The sequence below is a fragment of the Meleagris gallopavo genome, chromosome 6 (genome assembly GCF_000146605.3).
Source record: "Meleagris gallopavo isolate NT-WF06-2002-E0010 breed Aviagen turkey brand Nicholas breeding stock chromosome 6, Turkey_5.1, whole genome shotgun sequence".
NCBI classification, from domain to species: Eukaryota; Metazoa; Chordata; class Aves; order Galliformes; family Phasianidae; genus Meleagris; species Meleagris gallopavo.
In genome coordinates this window covers 23,010,856-23,033,918 of record NC_015016.2, presented here as the reverse complement: position 1 = coordinate 23,033,918, position 23,063 = coordinate 23,010,856, and the positions used below count along the sequence as shown (strand labels likewise).

General features: G+C 35.0%; 1 protein-coding gene across 1 annotated transcript; it reads left to right on the top strand.

Moving 5' to 3' along the window:
• Positions 1–137: 137 nt before the first annotated feature.
• Positions 138–23,063, top strand: LOC100303709 (ATP-dependent translocase ABCB1; the record flags this gene model as incomplete). The annotated part of the gene is made up of 20 exons (XM_010712600.2): positions 138–383; positions 2,154–2,267; positions 3,486–3,596; positions 5,688–5,813; positions 5,991–6,194; positions 6,584–6,754; positions 7,656–7,817; positions 9,885–10,064; positions 10,807–10,953; positions 11,269–11,373; positions 11,870–11,947; positions 13,357–13,440; positions 14,854–15,057; positions 17,305–17,405; positions 18,223–18,363; positions 18,931–19,087; positions 19,554–19,751; positions 20,262–20,468; positions 21,261–21,407; positions 22,009–23,063. Coding segments are annotated over 20 exons (3,090 nt in total), but the record flags the coding sequence as incomplete, so codon positions are not given.

Here is a 23,063-nt window from a genome sequence, read left to right as displayed (position 1 = left end):
TTTGTCTGCCAGATCTACTGATGTTGGCATTTTTTTTTATTATCTTAAGTTATCTCTATGCCTGACTACCAGGCTTGCCTTTGTGCCTCCTTAGGGTATTATATTCTGCATTGTATACCTTATAATACCTACAATAATTCATCCACAGTTTTGGGTGCTATGTAACATGGTATGTTTCTGAGTTATTTCAAACTTCTGGGTTTTTTTTCAGATACCATAAAAATTTAGAAGATGCTAAACGCATTGGAATCAGAAAGGCTATTACATCTAATATTTCTATGGGTGCTGCTTTCTTACTGATATATGCATCATATGCACTGGCCTTCTGGTATGGAACTACCTTGATCTTAAACGATGATTACACTATTGGCAATGTTCTTACAGTAAGTATCAGTAACATTTCAATTATATTCAGAAATATTACACTAAGTGTATTTTGGGAACTTGATTGAGTTTATTCAGAAAGATGTTTCAAATTGGAAAAATAGTTTCCTTTCTTCTTAACGAAAAAGATTGTCATAATTATGTCTACATTTTTTTTTGATAGTATTTCAAAATCAACATCAAACCAAATTAAACATGTATTATTTTCATTTGTTATATCTTCTCTGACTTACATAAGCTCACACTGATATAGAAAGAGCTCCATCAGAAACTGAAGTATAGTACCCTTCCTAGTTGCTGTTTTCAGATACGTGGGACTGAATTTGTTTTCAGGATGCAGAAAGAAAAGATTTTTTTGAAGTGTGTTGTGATTTAAATACATCTGTTTATTGATACTAATATTTTGCTCCATAAGCCTCTGGAATCTCTTTTCAATATTCATAAAAAGCAAGGGGAAGTAATATAAGACTAGAAAATATGTCACCATCTTACAAAGGAAGAAAAGCATAACTTCATCATAACTTCAGTTCATCTCTTGGTGAGGCAACCATTCTATTTTTGTGTGAGCTATCAAAGAAATGTGGCAAAAAATACAATTTCTTCAACCATGAGGAAGCCCAGCCAGGACATCTCTTAAAAGCTGCATGCTTTATTGTTTATTTGTTAGTTTGTTTTGCTTATGAATGAGTCCAATTTGCAAAAAAAAATGTATCTGATAAGAGTTATTGGCTCTTTGGAATCTTTGCCAAGCAAGGCCAATTTTTTGTAAAGGCAGGCTGGCATACAAAACATTTCAATCGTGTTCAGACAATGACTCATGTTGTTTTTTGTAACTTCATGCAGTAAACAGTAGAGCTTTGTTGAAGTCTTTGCCAAAGAATGTTTGAATGCTAGTTTACGTGTGTTCAAGGAATGGCTGGACAAAATATACGCTTTAAAATTCATTGAAGATATTAAATGTAGAAAACCAAACTGCCTTAGGAAATCCTCTGATCTGAATACAGTTAGAGTCTATCAGAACAGCAGGGAGAAGTAGAACAGCACCCTGCTCTGTTCTTACATGCCTTATTTTAGGTATCACATCTGTGAATGGCCATTGTTGGGGAAAAATGACCGATGTGATGGACCTCTGGTTTAACATACTAATGTGGGCATTGGTACGACCTCTCTTTGAGGTGTGTCTTTTGAAACTAGCTGAAAGCTAGTATGTTACTCTAAGCAGATAATATACTTTTACTTCATCTGTTCTGTTTGTTTGTTTGCTTTGTTTTCTTTTTCTTGGTTGCTTGCATTCACTTTCTTTAATTCCAGTAGGACAAATGTTTATTTGTTTGTGGTGGGAAAGAGAAATAAACCCTATCACTGTGAAAGCAGAATGTGCTTTGCAGATCAGTTTTGATCCATCAAAAGCTATATTCATCTTGAAGTAGAAATATACTTTTAGGTATTTGGGAAATCTTTTGCCAAAGAATGTGGTAGTACAATAAACCCTGAAACATCAAGTGTACATATATTTCTTTGGCATAAATTTTGAAAGTTTTATTCTCAGTCATCAGTTTGTTTGCAATATTCACATTGGGCAGAATTATAGTTTTCATCTGGCTCTTAAAAAGGCCTTTTCTTAATGTTATTCTCTATTTAAGAGAAAGCCTTTCATTTTTTCTTTAATTGTCAATTACTTAAACTGACCCAAAGTTATCTAATATAAATAAATGAAATTCTCTACTTTAATAAGTCTTGCTATGTGTCACCATGAACATTTATTTCAGGTCTTTTTCTCTGTACTGATTGGAGCTTTCAGTATTGGACAAACTACTCCAAGCATAGAGGCATTTGCTAATGCAAGAGGAGCAGCCTATGCAATCTTTAATATCATTGACAATGTGAGTATCCCACCATTGTTCTGAGACCTTTTTAAAGACCTTTCAGAGACCATTCTTTTTAAAGTGCAGGCACTATTTGTGGTATAAAAAATCTGACATTAATTCTAACCTCAGCTCCATATGGGAGGCTTATTTAAGGAAGGATAATCAACATTTTTATTTAGATCCTGTGCAAAAAAAGAGTAAATAATTAATTTTTCCTGTATTCAAATTATTGTGAATATTTATGGTAAATTTTTAATTACTAAAAAGGCTGTTTGTTGCTGTTGCATCTTTAGTATTTTACTGCAATAGTTAGCTTCTAGTTCTACCCAACTATGATAGTGCAAAAATAATCATTTATTTCCTCAAGATAGAAATATATGCGGATAGAATGTAAAATTATTAGTCATTTCCACTTTGCCTTTTAGAGTTCTTGTTTCAAAGACACAGTACTGGATCACAGGATCAGTTAATGTTGTAGATACCCTGTAATGTTTTTATCAGAAAAGTTCCTATAACTAAAGTGATAGAGATGTGATTACAACCAGTGCAGGTATATGAGCATAGGCTTGAAGGACAGTAGTGGCACCAAAAGCAGCATGAGTGTCTGCAAATCTATAAAACTACCTGCTAATCTGGGTATGTGCTTTCAGAGTCCAAAATCGGGAATGCTGTGATTTTACAAGCTAATGAAGTTGTGTAACATGCAATTACAGGTTTTGAATTGTTCTTAAGACATACTCTGAGTTGTAAGCCTACCCCTTGATAATAATGAAAACGATAGCAATTAAGAACTTTGTTGAATGATTTCTACTTAATAGTCAGTGGATCATTTCTTTCCCACAAAGATGATTTCAGCAGAAAGAACAAAGCTCACAATGAACAGAGTATGAGCAGCTCATTGGAGGTGATCTGTTCAGGTTAATCAGTCTGTAGAATGAGTCTCAAAGTACAGCTAGCAATGGATATACTGGATATATAAAAGATGATGTATTAAATTCAAATAAAATTTTAAAAGGAAAAATAATAAAAATTATTTTTGCATTAATAACTCATCAGTGTAGTAATGAGGCAGCCAACAATGCAATTTACATGCTTCACAAGTCTCCTCTAAATTGGTTTAAAATTCTATTTAATATCTCTACAGAACAATGATACATTCTAGGACGTCCCTATGAACAAAAAAAAAAAGTCATTAGGAAATAAGCTTTTCCTCTCCTGTTTTATTTCTCACAGGAACCTCAAATTGACAGTTATTCAGATGCAGGCCACAAACCAGACCACATTAAAGGGAACTTGGAATTCCAAAACGTTTTCTTCAATTACCCATCCAGACCAGATGTTGAGGTACTGTAAATGAAACTTGAAATGTAGATAATATGCTAAGAAATAAAAAGTGAAATAAATAAAATTTTCTTGAAAATATAACCATTCCAGGTTGATTTCCTAAATAAAGTAAAAATATTGTCATCATAATGACTTAATCTAGAATTTTTTGCATCTTAGCATGTGCTGTCATAAACAAAGAGACTTAGAATAAATTCTGAAAATACCTTAATAATGAGTGTATTTGCACTACGTAACTATTTCCCTCCCTACCTCAAAGGAAAATCACTGATCTAGGGAATGGGATGTTTCTTACTTTCGGTAGGCCAAAACAAAAATAAAAAGACTTTGGCTTTTCCTTCTATCAAGAAGGTGAATTAAGTGCTTGATTGTTCTTCCTATAGAAATATAAGTGAACAGACATCTATTGATCTCATTTCTAAGTTTATACAAGTATGATATGAACAAAGAAATTTCTTCCCTCTGGTTTCAGACAAAATTATAGAAAGTAAGGGCTACAGCAAGCTATTAAAAAGTGCCATATAAATTAATTATTGTAAAGAAGAAAAGGGACTTCAAATAACTCTGAGGAGTTCATTTCTGCTGTTTAAGTTTAAGCTACCAAATGGTAAAGTTATTTCTTCTTTGCAACAGGATTAAGTACAGCAAAATAACTGTCAGGCATGAAGACTTCAAGATACTTCCTACTTCCTTAGACAGATTTTTCAACCATCCTTACTCTCTCTTCTATGTTTTCTCTTAGAAACAGCCTAAATTAATTTTATTTTATTTTAATATAGGAAAAAAGATAATAACAATCATACACTGAAATCAGTTGTAATACAAACATTTTAGAGCAACTTCCATTGCTACTTTTCCTACATTAGGTTTGTTTGAGTTCTAAGAAAGGTCCGTAGGCTAAATCTTTTATAGCGTTATGGCCAGAAGGTTAAGACAGTTTCATGCATTTTTAACCATTATTACTTATGAAGGACCTCTTCTTTTGATCTAGAATAATCATAGCAAAGTAAGACATACTAGAAGTTACTTATCTGTTTTCTTGTCCTCAAAGAATGAGATATATTTCACTTGAGAAGCATAGATATTGGTACCAAGGGTGAAGAGGCAGTGGTAGTGTTTGGGACAGAAAATTAGGAAAAGATGCTGACGAGGACACAGGGCTGCAGCGTACTGGAGAGTATTGGAATGTGTCAGTGCATGTTTGTACATTCTGAATGGAAAAATGCACTTAGCCCTAATGTGGATGCTATCTACCAGATTTGAATAGTTCATTGCAGACTAGTCCTTCCATAAAACTAGCATAGGAAGAGAAAAATAGAGAAAATACTCTTTTCACCATTTCAGTAAATATTTCCAACCACATTAGTTACATAAAGTAGTGAGAGCTGTACTGACTCCTTTACAGCTGTTGTCTCAATAAAGTAAAAGTAGAAATTAAGACAATATATTCTTTTATTTTTCATTGTTAGATATTCACACTACTCAGGTAAGCAGGTCAGTATTGTATCTTCCATGCCTGTGAAACGAATATTTTATGATATACGGAAGCTATACACTGTGCAATAAAATTTTACAGTTGTAGAGAAGCCCTTCCAGAAATTACAATCCACAGGGGAAAAACTAAAAACACTTCAAATTTAGCAAAATGACTTTCCCTCCAGAACACTATGAAGTGTATTCTATTAGTTTTAAGCTGTGACTTTTACTATGCAATGGTATCATACCTACAGGTTACATGGAGTTCTGAATGAAAAGTTGAAGCAACATAATATGGGAATATTGTTTCATTTTGCTATATTTTAGGTACAGGTAGTAATCATATTATTATTTTCCTGTCATATAAATTGGCTCATTATATGGGTGACGTGAAGTTTGTTGTACAGTGTATTTATATGGAATCAGATGTGTTGTAATCATGAAGAAAATTTAGCATGACTCACCAGTGATACAAAAATTTAAACTCACATGGTTTTAAATTTTATACTGTACTATACACTTCTGTAAATATGAAGGATGTTTTCCTGAAGTCTTTAAAATTTCTGCAAGTTTACACTGACATTTTGCTTCTGGCAATCTTTCTTACATGCACAGATACTGAAAGGCTTGAATCTGAAGATTAACTGTGGCCAGACAGTAGCTCTGGTTGGTGGCAGCGGCTGTGGAAAAAGTACAACTGTTCAGCTCATCCAGAGATTTTACGACCCCAAGGAAGGCACGGTAAGACTCTCAAGCGAGCAGACTGCTCTGTGTTCTAACGGCACAGCTGTAAGAAGTCAGCTTCTGGTCTCACTGCCCTGTTCTGGTCTCACCTAAAAAAGACAGGCATTGGGCTGGGGAAAGAGTTCTTGACAAAAGCACTCAGTAAATGGTGTTTGTCTGCTTCCCCTGCTTTAGATTACCATCGACGGGCAGGATCTCAAGAGCCTGAATGTAAGATATCTGCGGGAGATTATTGGTGTGGTGAACCAGGAGCCCGTGCTGTTTGCTACAACTATTGCAGAAAATATTCGTTACGGCCGCGAGGATGTCACCATGGAAGAAATTGAAAAAGCTACCAAGGAAGCTAATGCTTATGATTTCATCATGAAGCTCCCCAAGGTAAGCAAGCCAGCTGTCCTGCTGAAATAATTGCTTTTCAACCTACTCACTTAGCAAAGAGTTTCTCAGAAGGGCATCTCCTGAACAGAGGAACCTATTCCCGCAGCTGTGAATATGCAGAGCTGTGCAGAGCTTCCTCGCAACTTTTGAGAACAGTGTAAATTTTAAATTATTAAACGATGGCTGGATGAGCATTTAGGAAACTGTGAGAGTTCTAGGGACACAAACAGGAAGGCATATTTAAGCGGATGCTTAACATGCAGTATTTCAGAGGAAGAGAAGATGCTGCTGGGGCTACTAACTGATGTGCCTTTTCTGTACACTGCCTTTCCTTGGTGAAAGGACCGTGCCTCTGAGTGTTGGTGGAAATGTGCATGGTTGTCTTGCAGAAGTTTGAAACCGTGGTTGGAGAAAGAGGGGCACAGATGAGTGGAGGGCAGAAGCAGCGAATAGCAATTGCTCGTGCTCTGGTTCGCAATCCTAAAATTCTTCTGCTTGATGAGGCAACATCAGCTTTGGATACTGAGAGTGAATCCGTTGTGCAGGCAGCACTGGACAAGGTCAGTATTGCTGTGAAATAAAACAGGTAAAAAGGAGCCTAAGATGTACTTTTCTTCAGAATTTTATTGAAAGAATCACAAGACCTTTAAAATCCAAAAGGTAAGCAATGATTTGGCAAATATTCTCTGTACAGATAATTTCTTTGGTTTCTACATGTATTACAGAGAAGAATCTTGTTTCAAGTGAGGAGTTGTAATTATATTTTCTGCATTATTATTCTTACATTAAAAAAATTCTCAGTGTAAATAACATCTCCTGCCATCATCAGTCCTGTTGATATATATGTAATTGTCAGTGACCTACTTAATTCGTTTTGAAGCCTGACAGAGAGAATAAGAGCTACCAGCATGTTGTAACGTGTTTGTAGCAGTGATCCATCAGGAAGCACTCCAAGAAATCATTTCCTTCTGTTAATATGAATACCTCTGGATTCTCATTCTGTTCTCATGGTAAGCTATCTCATTAAGAGATAGCTGATCCCTCATGTAACACAATAGTCTCTACATTTATTCTGGGGCCAGACTACCAAATGTTGTTCTAATTTTATCCAGACAGATTCTATTTCAGCTGCAGTACTGTAATGCTTTCTGCTGGTGCCATTTGGAATAATAGTGCTCGGCAGAGAAAGACAATTTCTGGAAAAGTATTGATGGAAATACACTTAACATAAAAGTTAGTTACTTAGATTTTCTTGGTCAGATTACCTTATAAAAATAGCTCCTTCTATGCCCTTGCAGAAGACCTAGGGTTGTAAGGTACTTCCTGAAATGTTTTTTTCAAACTGTTTTAAAACTTACATTTTCTTTTCTGTATTATTTTAATAGTTCCATTAGGTCTTTTTCAACCTTAATGTAAAGATCAACTCTTTTGAACATACTTTTTAACTATTATTATATCTAGGCAAGAGAAGGACGGACCACAGTTGTAGTAGCTCATCGTCTGTCAACAGTTCGAAATGCGGATCTTATAGCTGTGTTTGACAATGGAGTTATCACAGAACAAGGAAATCATTCTCAACTGATTGAAAAAAAGGGAATCTACTACAAACTTGTGAACATGCAGGTACATTTTTCTCTGCTTTTGCCTTTTATTTTTTTGTGTTCTTTGCCCATAATTACTTTGTGCTCTCAGAAGTATTCTGTAGGAATTCTGCAGTCTGCTTTTTCACAAGCAAAAATATTTTAGAGATGAAATAACTGGATTTCACATCAGAGGTATTTAACCCAGGATATTACATTTTAAAACCTTTCAGGAATTGAAACTTACAAGGTTATTGTATATTCACCTATTAAAAAGCTATTATCAACAGCCTATGATAAAAAGTAAAATATGGTATTGGATTACTGGAGGGATAGGGTATGCATATTTAAAGTGTTTGATTATAAGCCTTTATGCTGAAGTTCTTTTTAACAAAATAAACAAACAGAAATAAAAGGAAAATAATCTAGCTATGATGAGTGCAAAAATGGATACACTTACAATGTTACATAGCCAGAAACAAAGAGATTGGAAATTAAAAATCAAACATAAATATCAGAAATGTATTAATAAGTGAAGAAAAAGTCTTTTATTACATCCCACTGTCATCTTATAATTAGATTATTAGCTTTCTGTGGCAGGTATTTTAATACATAACCACCACACCCACTGAATAAATATCTCACTTTGTCAGACTAAAAGGGTTAAACAAGGCCAATTAAAATATTTCTTAATAAAATATCTAGAAGGCATTTGGTCATCTTTCAGTCAAAATAATTTTGTATTCAGGTCCATGTGATAATGAGAAAAAGGTAGAAATGTAAAATGGACTGAAAATAAAAACAATTTCTATAACTTGGAATACTTTAGAAAAATACGGAACAAAAGAAAAAAAATCAGTTTTTATTAATAGCACAAGAACCAGTAAGAATAGATAGATACTTATTCCTTCCGCCAAAGACACTGCATAAAATACCACCAAAACTTTTTCAGTTTATTCAGATTTTTCAGTCACAGTCTCTTTTTGACTTGTTTCTTGTTGGACTTCTCTATTTGAATTAAAGTCAAGAATTGTTCACAGTGTTCTGTATTGACAGGTAGGCAATTTTCTCACTTCATGGATGAACAGTGTGTCCCTCAAATCCCAAGATAAATGCAAATGGTTCATAGAATTCAAAACATTGTTAGGATTTCATATTTCCACTTCTCTTACCTCCACTTACTGTAAATATTTTCTTGAGAGGTTGTGTACTCATAAATGAATCTAGCTCTGAATATGGAGATCTACTCAAATATAACGCAGTATTTCATATTTGCTTGTAACGTGCATTACTCTGCCCTTATCTCTTTCCTCTGAACTGTGACTTCAATTAATTTTATTTTCTCATAATTTTGAAAGTTCAAAACTCTATATGCGTTATTAATCTGCAGCTCTGCAGAGAGGGACCTGGGGGTCCTGGTGGACGACAGGTTGGCCATGAGCCAGCAGAGTGCCCTCGTGGCCAAAAAAGCCAATGGCATTCTGGGGTGCATTAAGAAGAGCGTGTCCAACAGGTCGAGGGAGGTGATCCTCCCCCTCTACTCTGCCCTGGTAAGGCCTCATCTGGAGTACTGTGTCCAGTTCTGGGCTCCCCAGTACAAAAAGACAGGGATCTCTTGGAAAGAGTCCAGCGGAGGGCCACAAAGATGGTGAAGGGCCTGGAGCATCTCCCCTATGAAGAAAGGCTAAGTGAACTGGGTCTGTTTAGCCTTGAGAAAAGACGACTGAGAGGGGACCTGATCCAGGTTTATAGATATCTGAGGTGTGGCGGCCATAGCGGTGAGGCCAGTCTCTTTTCAGTGGTACGTGGAGACAGGACAAGGGGAAACGGACATAAGCTGCAGCACAGGAAGTTTCGCACGAATGTGCGTAAGAACTTCTTCACGGTGAGGGTGACGGAGCACTGGAACAGGCTGCCCAGGGAGGTTGTGGAGTCTCCTTCTTTGGAGATATTCAAGTCTCGCCTGGACGCCTACCTGTGCGACCTGGTGTAGGGAACCTGCTTTGGCAGGGGGGTTGGTCTCAATGATCTCTAGAGGTCCCTTCCAACCCCTACAATTCTGTGATTCTGTGATTCTGTAATCTTAGCATTATATTCTTCCCTGTTTTAGGCAATAGAAACTGAAGATCCATCATCAGAAAAAGATGAGAATGCAGTCAGTGTCAAAAGAAGTGGATCTCAGTCAAATCTGGATGAATCCTTAAAGAGAGGACTGAGAAGAGGATCAACTCGGAGAAGCATGAAAAGGCCAGGAGAACCAAATGATACTGATGGGAAAGGTAGTTCATCTGTAAGTGTCTTTGCAGAACTGCTAGTGAATTCCTTCCAACAGCGTATTACAACTTAATTCTTACTTCTGCCCTAGAAATGTGCAAGAAGAAACAAGCATTTGATAGCCCATAGTGAAACAAAATAAGAAATCTTCTAAATTATTCTAATTATTCTAATTCTAAATAGCGTTTAAGTAGTAATATTCCTAACTAGTTTTGTTATCTTCACCATTAACAATTTGCTATAAAACAAATAGATACACTTGTACAGCATACAGACTTTGTCAATATCAGTTAAAAATTCATTTTTGGGTTAGAAACAATACTTTTGGGCCAGCAAGTCTTTCAACAAGTCTGGAATATCAGATGATTATCAGATGAACATCCACAAATACTTTGCCATCTGTTATAAACTGCTTGGTGGAGAACTATTTGAATTAATGTTTTTATGGATTACACATTGTGAGCAATGCATTCAGCCACCACTAAACCATTGATACCAATTGATTAATGAACATGAAATAATTAACCTAAAATATTATAAAAGAAATCACAGATATATTCTAACAGCTCTTTCTTTCTTGTACTAACATCATAAAAATAAAAATATAATCAGTTAATTATTTATGTATTAAAAAGTTTACACATTGACTTCCCCTTAATTGATCACGGGAGTAGGAATTTTAATGCTAATTCCTATTTTTTCTCCATATTTCTCCAAACGCGTACATGTATTTTCTACCAAATTTCTCATTCTTTAAGGCAGAAGAATTACCTCCAGTTTCATTTCTGAAAGTTATGAAGTTGAACAGAAAGGAATGGCCGTACTTTGTAGCTGGAACTCTCTGTGCAGTTATCAATGGAGCTTTACAACCTGCATTTGCAGTCATATTTTCAGAAATTATAGGGGTAAGTTCAAATAAAATATTTAAAAATCTATACAGCTCATAAAATTTATTTTCAATGAGGTCTTAATCACTGGATTATGAAATTGAGGAGTGGATGAAGCGCAGAAAATGACTATATAAAATTTACAAAATACTAAAAATCTTTTTATAATCTGAGATTTTCTTCTTCCGTCCACAAGCAAATGTAGCATTTACTCAAATTTTCTGTTAATGAAAATGACAGTCAAAAATAGTTATTTAGAACCATGGGAGTATTTTAGATTATTTCTTGTTTAAACTGATGGTATTTAAAATATCATTTTATATTATTTTATAGATTTTTTCCGAAGAAGATGAAAAAGTTTTGAGAGAAAAGAGCAACTTATATTCACTGCTGTTTTTAGTACTTGGGATCATTTCCTTTTTTACTTTCTTTGTTCAGGTATGTATCATTATTATAGATTCATTATAGTTTTTCTGACCTCATTGTAGTTATCTTATAATAAAAATTATTATAATTTTAAGATTTATCATAATATGTTGTGTCATGATTTCTGAATATATTTATATAGTTTTATCCATTAAATGAGCATATGTAATTAGAAGGTGAAGAGCAGCACAAACTTTTTTTTGTAAAAACTTCATTTTGTTTATGGAACCGTCTTGCTGTACATGTATGCAAAAACACCTTGAGAGTAGAGGACTGAGTTGTTGATAGATATGACAAATCTGCTCAACTTAAAAGTGTTCAGATGATAATGGAATGGAATGTTTGTGCTGTGGAACTACTAGAATTTATGAACATGAAATGTACTTTTACATGTTTTGTGAGACCACAACAGCATTACTGATATTGTAGAGATAACATATCTAAAACATTTACTGAGTAAATACAAACAATCTGATGTACATTAAGCACTGTAATTCTTCTCAAATAGGGTTTTGCATTTGGCAAAGCTGGAGAAATTCTTACAATGAGGCTTCGATTCATGGCATTTAAAGCAATGCTGAGACAGGTAAAGAAAACAAATATTTTAATTTCCATTTTTTTTAAAGATAGTTAATTGTGTTAGTACTGTAGCCTCCCGTATTCTATTTTACTCTACCATATTATGACTCATCTACAAAGGAGCTTCTTTCAATTTATTTAGAAACACAATTTGGTTAATTATATGGGATTAAGTAAATAATCTGCAGAGAAAATGCTTTAAGTCAATGTAAGAACTTTCTGTGTACTCCATGTAAAGCCTTAGACTCACAGTCAAGTTACTATTGCTTAATGTTACCGCAAGCCAAATCGTACTATATTTTCAAATGCATGCTTTGCTTTCTTGGTGCTCTTTGTCCCCTGTGCATCTTACTATGAAATTGTTCCTTCAAATGTCCAATTTAAATTGTGATACATACAGATATGTTTTTATTTATGTCTTGAATGTCTGTTTCAAAGAATTCTTAAATGTATATTTATTGTTTATTAATACAATAACAATGAAATCTAAAACCACTTTCAGAGCATTAAGGGATATATATTTCCTTAATGACTGTAAGTAATTCCTGAGGTTAACCAAGTTGGCCTTTTTTTTGCATGATTTCAGGATCGCTATTTTAGATTTTTAAATAGAGAATATCTTTCTGATTTTTATGACTTGCACATAAAGCTACATGCAGACAGAACTTGATTCATGTGAAACGTAACTATTTGCAATGTGGACAGAAAGCTGTTGTATTATGAATAACTATGAATTATTGGTCAGCTGAAAATCTAAAGAAAGTGCAATATTGCAATTGGGTCTTGCTGTTTAAAGAGGCATGTGCTGGATCACCAGGTTTTCATGTGATTAGTGTTACACATTGATGTTGAAATTAGATATTTGATCTCATGGTGAAAAAGTTATAAACAGTGTAACAAATGACTTTGATCGGATAGGCCAAGGTTGGTTGTAGTGTTTCGTTTGTTTTGTTTTTATTTATTTTGTTTCATAGCTTCCAAATAAGCCTTTCAAATCTGAGAGAAACAAAGCAATGAATTAGGAGTTTTTACCTCTAAAATGCTTAACATTTAATCCACCCCCAAAAAGCTTTGCAATTTGGAAGGAATGTGACTGACGAGTCATATGACTCAAGAAGGGGCAGTTTCAACAGCTGTAGGGAAGAGTATATTTTAGTTCTGAGAATCCCACAGGTTGATTTCCATCCTACTCCCTAGTAGCAGCATATGCATCAGGTCATCCACACACATGCACTTCTTCCTAAGATATCCATTGTCCAATGAAGGAATTAGACTTAAATATACAGAAATTATATACTGCCAGATACACACTTTTCTAACACTGTGTTCAGTTGTATTACAAAGATTTCACTTTTACTTTCATGTTTATATTAAACACACAAAAACTGGTCCTAAGAAAAATGTTTCTTATTATAGGACATGGCCTGGTTTGATGATCCTAAAAACAGCACTGGAGCACTGACAACAAGACTTGCTAATGATGCCTCACAAGTGAAAGGAGTAAGTAAAATTTGGTTTGGGAATTTTTCATACTTGATTTAATGCATGGGAAAGTTGCAGCAGGAATCTGACTGGTTGATTAACAGTCTGCACTTTGACAGCATCAAATATTTTCATAATGGTAAAATGACATGGCTGGATGCGTCTCTGGGCAGCCTGGTCTAGTGATTGGCGACACTGCCCGCGGCAGGGGAGTTGAAACCAGATGATCATTGTGATCCTTTTCAACCCAGGCCATTCTATGATTCTGTGATTCTATGATAGAGTGCACTGATGCATTTCCCAACTGTAATGGTAATATATGCTTACAAATATGAGCAAACCTTTTAGGTTTACTATTGTGCTTCCCCCTGTACTCAGCTCTGGTGAGGCCACACCTCGAGTACTGTGTCCAGTTTTGGGTCCCTCACTGCAAGAAAGACATTGAGGCCCTGGAGCGGGTTCAAAGAAGGGCAACAAAGCTGGTGAGGGGTCTGGAGCACAGGCCTTATGAGGAGCGGCTGAAGGAGCTGGGATTGTTCAGTGTGGAGAAGAGGAGGCTCAGGGGAGACCTTATTGCTCTCTATACCTACCTGAAGGGAGGTTGTAGTGGATGTCTCTCGTGTAACTGGAGGGAATGGCTTCAAGCTGCGCCAGGGGAGATTTAGGCTGGACATTAGGAAATACTACTTTTCTGAAAGAGTAATCAGGCACAGGGCTGCCCAGGGAGGTGGTGGAATCACCGACCCTGGAGGTGTTCAAGGAACGGTTGGATTTGGTGTTGAGGGACATGGTTTAGTAAGAACTATTGGTGATAAGTGGATGGTTGGACTGGATGATCATGAAGGCCTTTTCCAACCTTGCTGTTTCTGTGATTCTGTATTGTGTTTTTTATCATTAAACAAATTCATCAGGATTTGATTTTTCGAAGCAGTCTGTTTAGAGACATTTTATTTACTTAAAGATACGTATATAAATCTGTTCGGTTTGACAGACATCAATTTTTTTTTATTTGCACCATATCAGTTAAACATTAAATTTTCTACTTCACTGAGCTTTGTGTGATGATATATAAGCTATATAGATAGATAGATATGCACATACATATATATATATTTACGATATAAAAAGTGTGGCAGATTTTAATGTTTAATTGTAAACGTAAATACTTGAAATGCTTAATGTCTGTTTAGCTTCATAAGCCAAATCAAAAATTACAGTGCAAATTTAAGTGCTCAGAATGTGGGAAGAGAAGAATTGTGAACCAGATAATTTGTTACAAAATAATTTAAGAATCTCCCATTTTGAAAGTTGTAAACCTGCAGTAGGAGGTTCTAAATTTCTTTGGAAAGTCAGAATATAGGTAAAAATGCTTTTCTGATCTCAAATGCTGTTCTTTTGGCAAAAAAAAAAAAGTCTTTTTTCTATCCCCAGGCAACTGGCGTCAGATTGGCATTAATTGCCCAAAACATAGCTAACCTGGGAACTGGTATTATTATATCTTTAGTTTATGGCTGGCAGCTGACCCTGTTACTTTTAGCTGTTGTACCAATCATCGCAGTGGCAGGAATGATTGAAATGAAGATGTTGGCCGGGCATGCAAAAAAAGATAAAATAGAGCTGGAAGCTGCAGGAAAGGTGGGTCCAGTGAATTTCACCTATTTCTATGTAATACAAGTCATGTTTCCAAAGCCATTGATAATGGACATATTACATATAATTAGAGATAATAACCTGATATGTAACTTCAGGAGATAGCCAGACTGTAATTACACTAGTAGGCCTATAGGACACAACAGCTCTTCAGTAAAAGTTATCAACCAATACTTATTTTCATAACTGATTAACACCAGAATGCACTTAAGCGTTGCTTGGGCACATTCTTTTTCCTGTCTATTCTAACAATTTCTATTTTCCTTATTTTGCAACCCTCTTCATTTTGATATTTTTTCTTTTCTCGTGTTCTTTGTCATGCCATCTGTCTTATTGCTTTTTTTTCTTTGTTCCTTTTCATCTTAATGATGCTAGGGATAATACACGTATATCCACCAGTTCCTGGGTCTGTCAGCCATTCATTTATTTCTTGAATGGATAAGAAAGATGACAGTTGAAGGCTAGATTCTTGTTAAGGAAATTAAAGGAAGGTATTTAATGTTCATTCCAAAAATACTTTTGAGACAGAACAACTATTTTGTCACTTCCCAGATTTTACTTTCTTCACAGTAAAACTTTTGGAAGCTCCTTTCTGTGTCTTTGTATCTTACTGTTTTCAAAAGTTGTTGAGCAGAGTTATTTGTGTACAGATGTGCACGTAAGAGTCTTCAGATTTGGTATTTAAATCTATGTGTCTGCAGATGTGTTGGCAGTTTAAAGTTCCCCTGTAGGAGATGTCATGGTATTTGAGGCCTTCTGCTGCCATTTCAGAAGGGTGTGTGTTTACTCTGTGTTCTGAATCCTATCTGACATAAGTTCACTCAATGTTTTGGGTGTCTAAGAGCAACTCTAACAACACAAGACACCAATGTGTGGGCAGGTGAATTAAGCTCTTATTTAGTTAATGATCCTTAAGAAAGAGACTAAATGAATAGGTATCCCATCATAGTTTAGACATCTATCTTAATGTGGATCCAAATCCCCCATTCGTTCCTATCTACTAAAATGGTTACAATTCCAACGATCACATTTGTTGATAAACTTGTTGAAAAACATTTTTGACCCTCCAAGTCAACAGGAATGATTGTGTAACGATCTTTTCATGGGCTTTTGCACATAAGCCAGAAATACTTTTCCTTTCTTTTCAACTTATTACTTCTACATCTTCTTTCTTCTGCTGTACATTTAATTAACAATATTTTGTTGTAAGATATCACAGGAAAGAGACTGACAATATTTAGAATAGGCCCTCAAGAATTTCTTAGTAGAGTAGACTGTGAAAAAGTTAGCATAAATGTTACATAAATTAATGATTTTGAGGAATACTTAAGAAAAAACTTACCTTTCTTAGCAGTGTATGAGTGTCCCCTGTCAGGGTAAGCAAACACTAGAACACAGGCATTTTATTCAGTTACGAGAATATTTAAAATTAGTGTTGTTCATAGTAAAGAGGGTTCTACTTGGAAAATTTACTGAATTTGATTTACTAACAAAAATATGTGACTACTCCTTTGTGTATTGGTGAGAGAATATAACTAAGGAAAAACTCTATTGCATTCAAATCAATGTTACTTATTTAAGCAGTTACATTTTCAAACAGTGGCACAAACATTACCCAGGCTATAAAATAATTATATACTGGAACAAAGATAAGAAGACCACATTTTAAAAATCTTTGATAGAGTTTATGGAAAAAAAAATGCTTTCAGCTATGTGTTTTAGATAAGCTAGATAAAAATAGTGAGGAATTATTGCCATCCCAGCAACAGCAGCTGAGGCAAAACTGGAATGCCCAACACACACCATGTACTGTACTGGATGCAATTTGTTGGGTCGTGGATTCAAGCTCAGTGTTTCAAGCAGGGGTAAACAGAGATATAACACTCCAAATACAGTCCAAATATAGCCCAAATTGAGTAGACTGGAAGTTGAATGCTACATCGCCATTTTTCTTATTCAATATCTTTGCCTTAATTGTCACTGTCCAGAAGTTTTTCCCATTCTGTTTGGAAGACACTAGAGAAGTTGCATCAGAAAGTTCTGAGCATCGTCTAAAAATCTCATCAACTAAAAAGAAAAAACTTAAAAGGCTTTCTTTCATATCAAAGGTCCACAATTTTAAAAACAATTATAAAAAAATAGAACTATATTCTAGTAGATACTTATGAAGTTATGGTAAGGAAATGCAACATGAACTTTACTTCCAACTGAAACATTTTATTTCTATTGCAGATTGCAACAGAAGCTGTAGAAAATATTCGAACTGTTGCTAGTTTGACACGGGAAAAAAGGTTTGAGCTCATGTATGGAGAGCATTTGCATGTACCATACAGGTATGTTAAAAATAACTGAAGAACTAAAAGTAAAATCTGTAGTTGAAGTACAGAATAAAATACACATTTTTACTTGTGCTAGCAACTTTTTGTTAGCGTGTTGTATTTAATTAATGAAACTAATGAAAAGATCAAAAGAGCACATTTGTGAGTTTGGCTCCTGTTCTTTGTGCCAAAAGGAAACATACAATTATGACTCATGAATGGTGTCAATATAATTAAAATATTTTTATTTCTTTTTATAAATTCTATCTCCTGATAAAATACATACTAGAATTTTTCTCTCTGCCTTACTTTTAGTTATACCTTTAGTTTTATTATCCAAAATCTAATTTCTGCATCGGAACACCAGGCTTAATCGTATTTGAGAGAAGAATTTTGATTGCTTACATTGAAAAGAAGCAGATTCCCAAGTGTGTAATATTGTAAAATCTATTATTTGGTTAATTGAAATTTAGAGACTACAAGCTAAAAATTCTGCTCTTTTTTTCTTCTTATGTGATGCAGTAGTACATTGACTAAACTGTAAAGTGTTTTAAAACTCAAACTATGATATTGTAAGACAATAAATAGACATAGTAGCTAAAATATCATCTTTTTCTGCATCCGTATTCCCAGCCATACTTGGAAATAAAATTATGGAAACAAAACAATCTTGGGCACAGACTAATAGGAGATGAAGGTTTACACCGCTTAAGCATGAGTTATGCACTTGCATTCCTAGCAGCAGCATCTGAAGTCAATTAATTGCTGGCGTTTTTTTGGATTCTTTAGTATGATAGCACACTTTCATGAAAACATGCATTCTTTCTTACAGAAATTCTGTGAAGAAGGCACATATATTTGGATTTTGTTTTTCCCTTTCACAAGCAATGATGTTTTTTACCTATGCTGGCTGTTTCCGCTTTGGAGCCTATCTTGTGGTTAACGGACACATGGAGTACAAAAGTGTGTTCTTGTAAGTATTTTTGCAATCGTTTTTCAAGACCTTTGTTTACTGCACAGAGATATTATGAATCCATGCTATGAGAATATATGCAGATTTTATTTATTCTTTACTTAAAGATAATGAAAACATACTACAGAAGATATTGCCACCTTGTTACAGGCTTGATTACTTCTTTTCTTTTATAGTTTAAAAATAAATCACTAGCTACGAGGAGTCACTGAACCATAGAGGGGAAATCACAGAAATAGTAGAATTGTATCAATTTTGCTGTTCATTGACCACTTTTCTCCTCACCTCACTTGAAATTTAATAGCTAACCAGTATTAATAATTAAATAAATTTATGTTAATAAGTAATGAAGACATTGAATTTTGAATCAAGGTTCACTTCTCTCATTTCATTAGAAGAGAACAAAAACAAATTTCTGGAACTAAATCAGTAATTAAAGCAATAATACGTGGTTACTGCTTTATTCTTTTTTAAATGTAGTTTCCTTTTTTCTTTAAGTAAAAGTTGACGCAGCCCCATTTCCTTTCTCCATTCTCTGTTGATTTTTGTTTCTGATTTCTTTTATAGAGTGTTTTCAGCTGTTGTATTTGGTGCTATGGCATTAGGACAAACCAGCTCTTTTGCACCAGACTATGCCAAAGCCAAGATATCAGCAGCCCACTTGTTTGTGCTGTTTGATAGAGTACCTTCAATAGACAGTTACTGCGAAGATGGAGAGAAACCTGTAAGTAAGCAATGTATAAAAGTCAATATTATTTCTTGGCAATATGAGCAGTATTCTTCTTACTCCAAGCTGATTTCTCCTCTCCTTCTGATTACCTTATCAGAACTTACTTACCTCCTTATCTTGATATATTCTTGATATTTTATCCAAACAGAACATGGAGCAAGTTTTTTACTGTGAGCCCAGTTATTGCCCACACTGTGTCAGAGGTTATTTGTTTTGAAAATCTGGTCTTACATTAGAATTTGTGTGGAATTCAACTGGCAAAATTACAAGCATATTCAAATGATTTCAGTGCTACACTTTGGTTTTATATCTTCACAAAGATTCAAACCACAGAGTTAAAGCCAGCATTGCAGAAAGTGCAAAACTCTACTAATTTCAGTGGACAAAAAATTCTATTTGAAATACTTGTCATCTGTAAAACTGTCTTAAAGATGTAACAGTGATACTATTACAATTATAGGTAACGTTTGGGGGAAACACAAGGATCAAAGATGTGAAATTTAACTATCCAAACCGACCAGAGGTCAAAATCCTCCAAGGCTTGAATCTAAAAGTAGAAAAAGGACAAACATTGGCCCTTGTTGGTAGCAGTGGATGTGGAAAGAGCACTGTTGTTCAGCTGCTTGAGAGATTTTATGATCCACTCAGTGGAGAAATTGTAAGTATTTTTATGAGATTATACCAATTTTTTAAGTGAAGATATGTTCATTTTACTTCATGTGATGTGATAAAGCGTAAGAGATGATTAAAAACTTTTAAAAGCATTTTATTATGGATAAGAATTGGATTTTCTGTGTTTGATGTATAAATGCAGTGAAGTGTTATAAGGAAAGTCCTGATTACTCACTTTATATTGAATTAATGCAACATAATCTGTGTGGTAAAAATATGCTTGATCCCCAGCATGATGGCAGTGGGAGGACTGCTTTCAATTCAGAGCAAATTATGTAAGGTTTTAAAACATTATGATAAAAAACACTTAAAAGGTTGCTTAATAAGGGTTGCTTAGTAAGTATATATGCTACTGTATGATGTAGCAATGCTTTCAATAATTTGGATTTAAAATTTGTCTAGCTCCAACTATATCACTTTTAAATAAGTAAATTTGCAGTAAGTCACAAATACGCATATATTCATGTGTTTTAAATTTAAAATGTTTAACTTTCAGGAGTTTGATGACAAAGATGCAAAAACACTGAATATCCAGTGGCTGAGATCTCACATCGGTATCGTCTCACAAGAACCAATCCTGTTCGACTTCACCATCGCTGAAAACATCGCATATGGGGACAACACCCGGGAGGTGTCCCATGAGGAAATCATTAGTGCAGCAAAAGCAGCCAATATTCATTCCTTCATTGACTCTCTGCCAGAAGTAAGTTATATTTTTTTCTCTCCTGTTCAGAACTGCATGCAACCTATGGTGCTGTTGGAAGTTGATTTCACGTCATCTAGCTGCTTTTTGTGTTGACAGAAAAAATACAACTATGTAGAGTGTCAATTTTTTACAGATCACTTTTAGTTTCTAATGACTCTTATCAAGATATGCTGTTTCCTAACCTGTATAAAGAAATGTCACGATATATACTGATGTCTCATAAACTTTAATGCTTTTTGCAACAAAATATATATTACATTGCAGACTACTGTGATCAACATATTAATTTGTCCAGAGGTCTGATTGATCTTCCCTAACTGAGATACCTAAATTAACAGAACTGCCCAAATCCATACTACACATATAGAAAAATAGCATATAAATATCTACGTCTATTAACAGCATATAATTTGGGCTGAAACATATTAGGCGTTGTTTTTTTTCTTTAGGATGAATAAATGTTGTTTAGATTAACTGATTGGTTAGGAGGATTGCTTGGTGTTTAAGGTCAGGGGTTTATCCCCAGTCATAGACTTTCACTGATCTACAATAGCTCTCAATCTCTGGATTAAGAACAGTGTTTCTTTTCAACAATAAGGGGTGGTTGCTTTAAGAAGCCTTGGATTAAAAAATCCATAGATCTGTGGTGGATAGCACTTCTGGTCATCTTTTTTTAAGAAATATATTGGCATGGTGTAAACAGTTTATAGATCACTGGTGCCAGGGCCAATAAGCTTAAATTCAGGATGGATTTGCATTCATGTACTGAAATTAATGTATTCTTTTTAGAAATACAATACTCGTGTAGGAGACAAGGGAGCACAACTTTCTGGTGGTCAGAAACAACGTATTGCTATTGCTCGAGCTCTTGTACGTAAGCCCCAGATTCTGCTGCTGGATGAAGCTACGTCTGCCTTAGACACAGAAAGCGAAAAGGTAACTTGGTTGTGAGCCTGCAACGGAATCTAAACACATTTGTTTGTATTCATATTATTGATTTTTGTCCCCATAGATGAAAGCCTAAAGCTGGAAACATGGTGTTTTGTGCAAATTATGTATTTGTACTAGTCAAAGACAAATATTAAGGTCCTCCTTTGCCCCCCAAACACCATTCTCTTTGTACCTATGACTGAAGCAACAGCGAAGAAGGCTTTTCTCTGCCTGGAATTTTTCTGGTTTCAATTAGAAACTGTTTGCCAAAATTCAGTTAGGAGGAACAAACTTCAGAAATTGAATTGTTTGAAGAAATCGTCCATTACAACAGTCTTCACTCCTTGCCAACACAGGCTAAATTTAATTCAAGAAGCTAAAGTCATAGCTATTCCCTTTCTCTCACTACTATATTACAGTTTATTCCAGACAGCAGTTGAAGTAATACAACTTCCTGAATAGTTGTCCCATCAGTGCCTCCTAGGCCATAGAATTGTCACTTTACTCTTTGCTGCACTACACATAGCTCAACAGGTGTCCCCAGACTACACCACAGGGGGAAAGGGTAGCTGATTCTAATTTGCCTTTTGGTTTGTTCATTGCACAGGTTGTCCAGGAAGCACTGGATAAAGCCAGAGAAGGCCGCACCTGCATCGTGATAGCTCACCGCCTGTCCACCATCCAGAATGCTGACAAGATTGCTGTGATCCAGAACGGCAAGGTCACAGAGCAAGGGACTCATCAGCAGCTCCTGGCTGAAAAAGGCTTCTACTATTCACTGGTCAATGTTCAAAGTGGGTCTTGCAACATGTAAATTAAAGGCAGTACTTCTCTCCAAAGTGTCACTCTAATTATTTCAATACTACATAATATTACTGGTCAGTCTTGATATTTTTTTTCTCCAAAACTAAAGACTTTTTATAAATCCTATGAAAACAAGAAATAACAATGTACCAGTTTCTCACTACTAGTTTTCATTATTCAAACTACTTTACTGCGTGCCCAAAGTAGAAGCCTATTACACCTATAAAAGTAGAAGCTTGCTAAGCCAAATTTAATTCATGTTAGCTGGCTTTGAACTCTAGCAAAATCACGCTATTCAGGCACATCTGGTAAACAATATGTAAACATGATTGTATGCATTAAAACCAGTGTTGGTATTGCTAGGAACAAGCCTTAAGCCTTATCTTAACAGTGACTTATGCTGACTGTGTAGGGACCCAGTTATGGCCTATTAGGCTTGTTATCAACTTATGAGAACTTGCAGGCCAACTGGACCTTGATCCCAGATATCTCTTGTGGAGTTTTAGCCTGGGATTACTGCAAATATGGTCTTGGAAATATGGGTACAGGTTGAAAACTAAGGCCCCAGAACTATTAAGAAGTATCTCACTCATGGTTCACTTACTCATTGTGGAAGAAATGTGACGTAAATGCTGGGAAAGACTGCTTTAAATATATTACAGAAAGGAAGCAGCAGATAACAAATTATAATTACACAGCATCAGCTCTGTGGTTTTGTATATCAATTGCTAATTTATTATGTGAATTTTAAGAGTTAACTGCTTTGAATATCTTATAATAGCAATTAAGATTTTACCATTAGCAATGTGTATTGTTAATGAATATCTCTGAATTAAAGTTCTATTTTAAAGTTTAAAA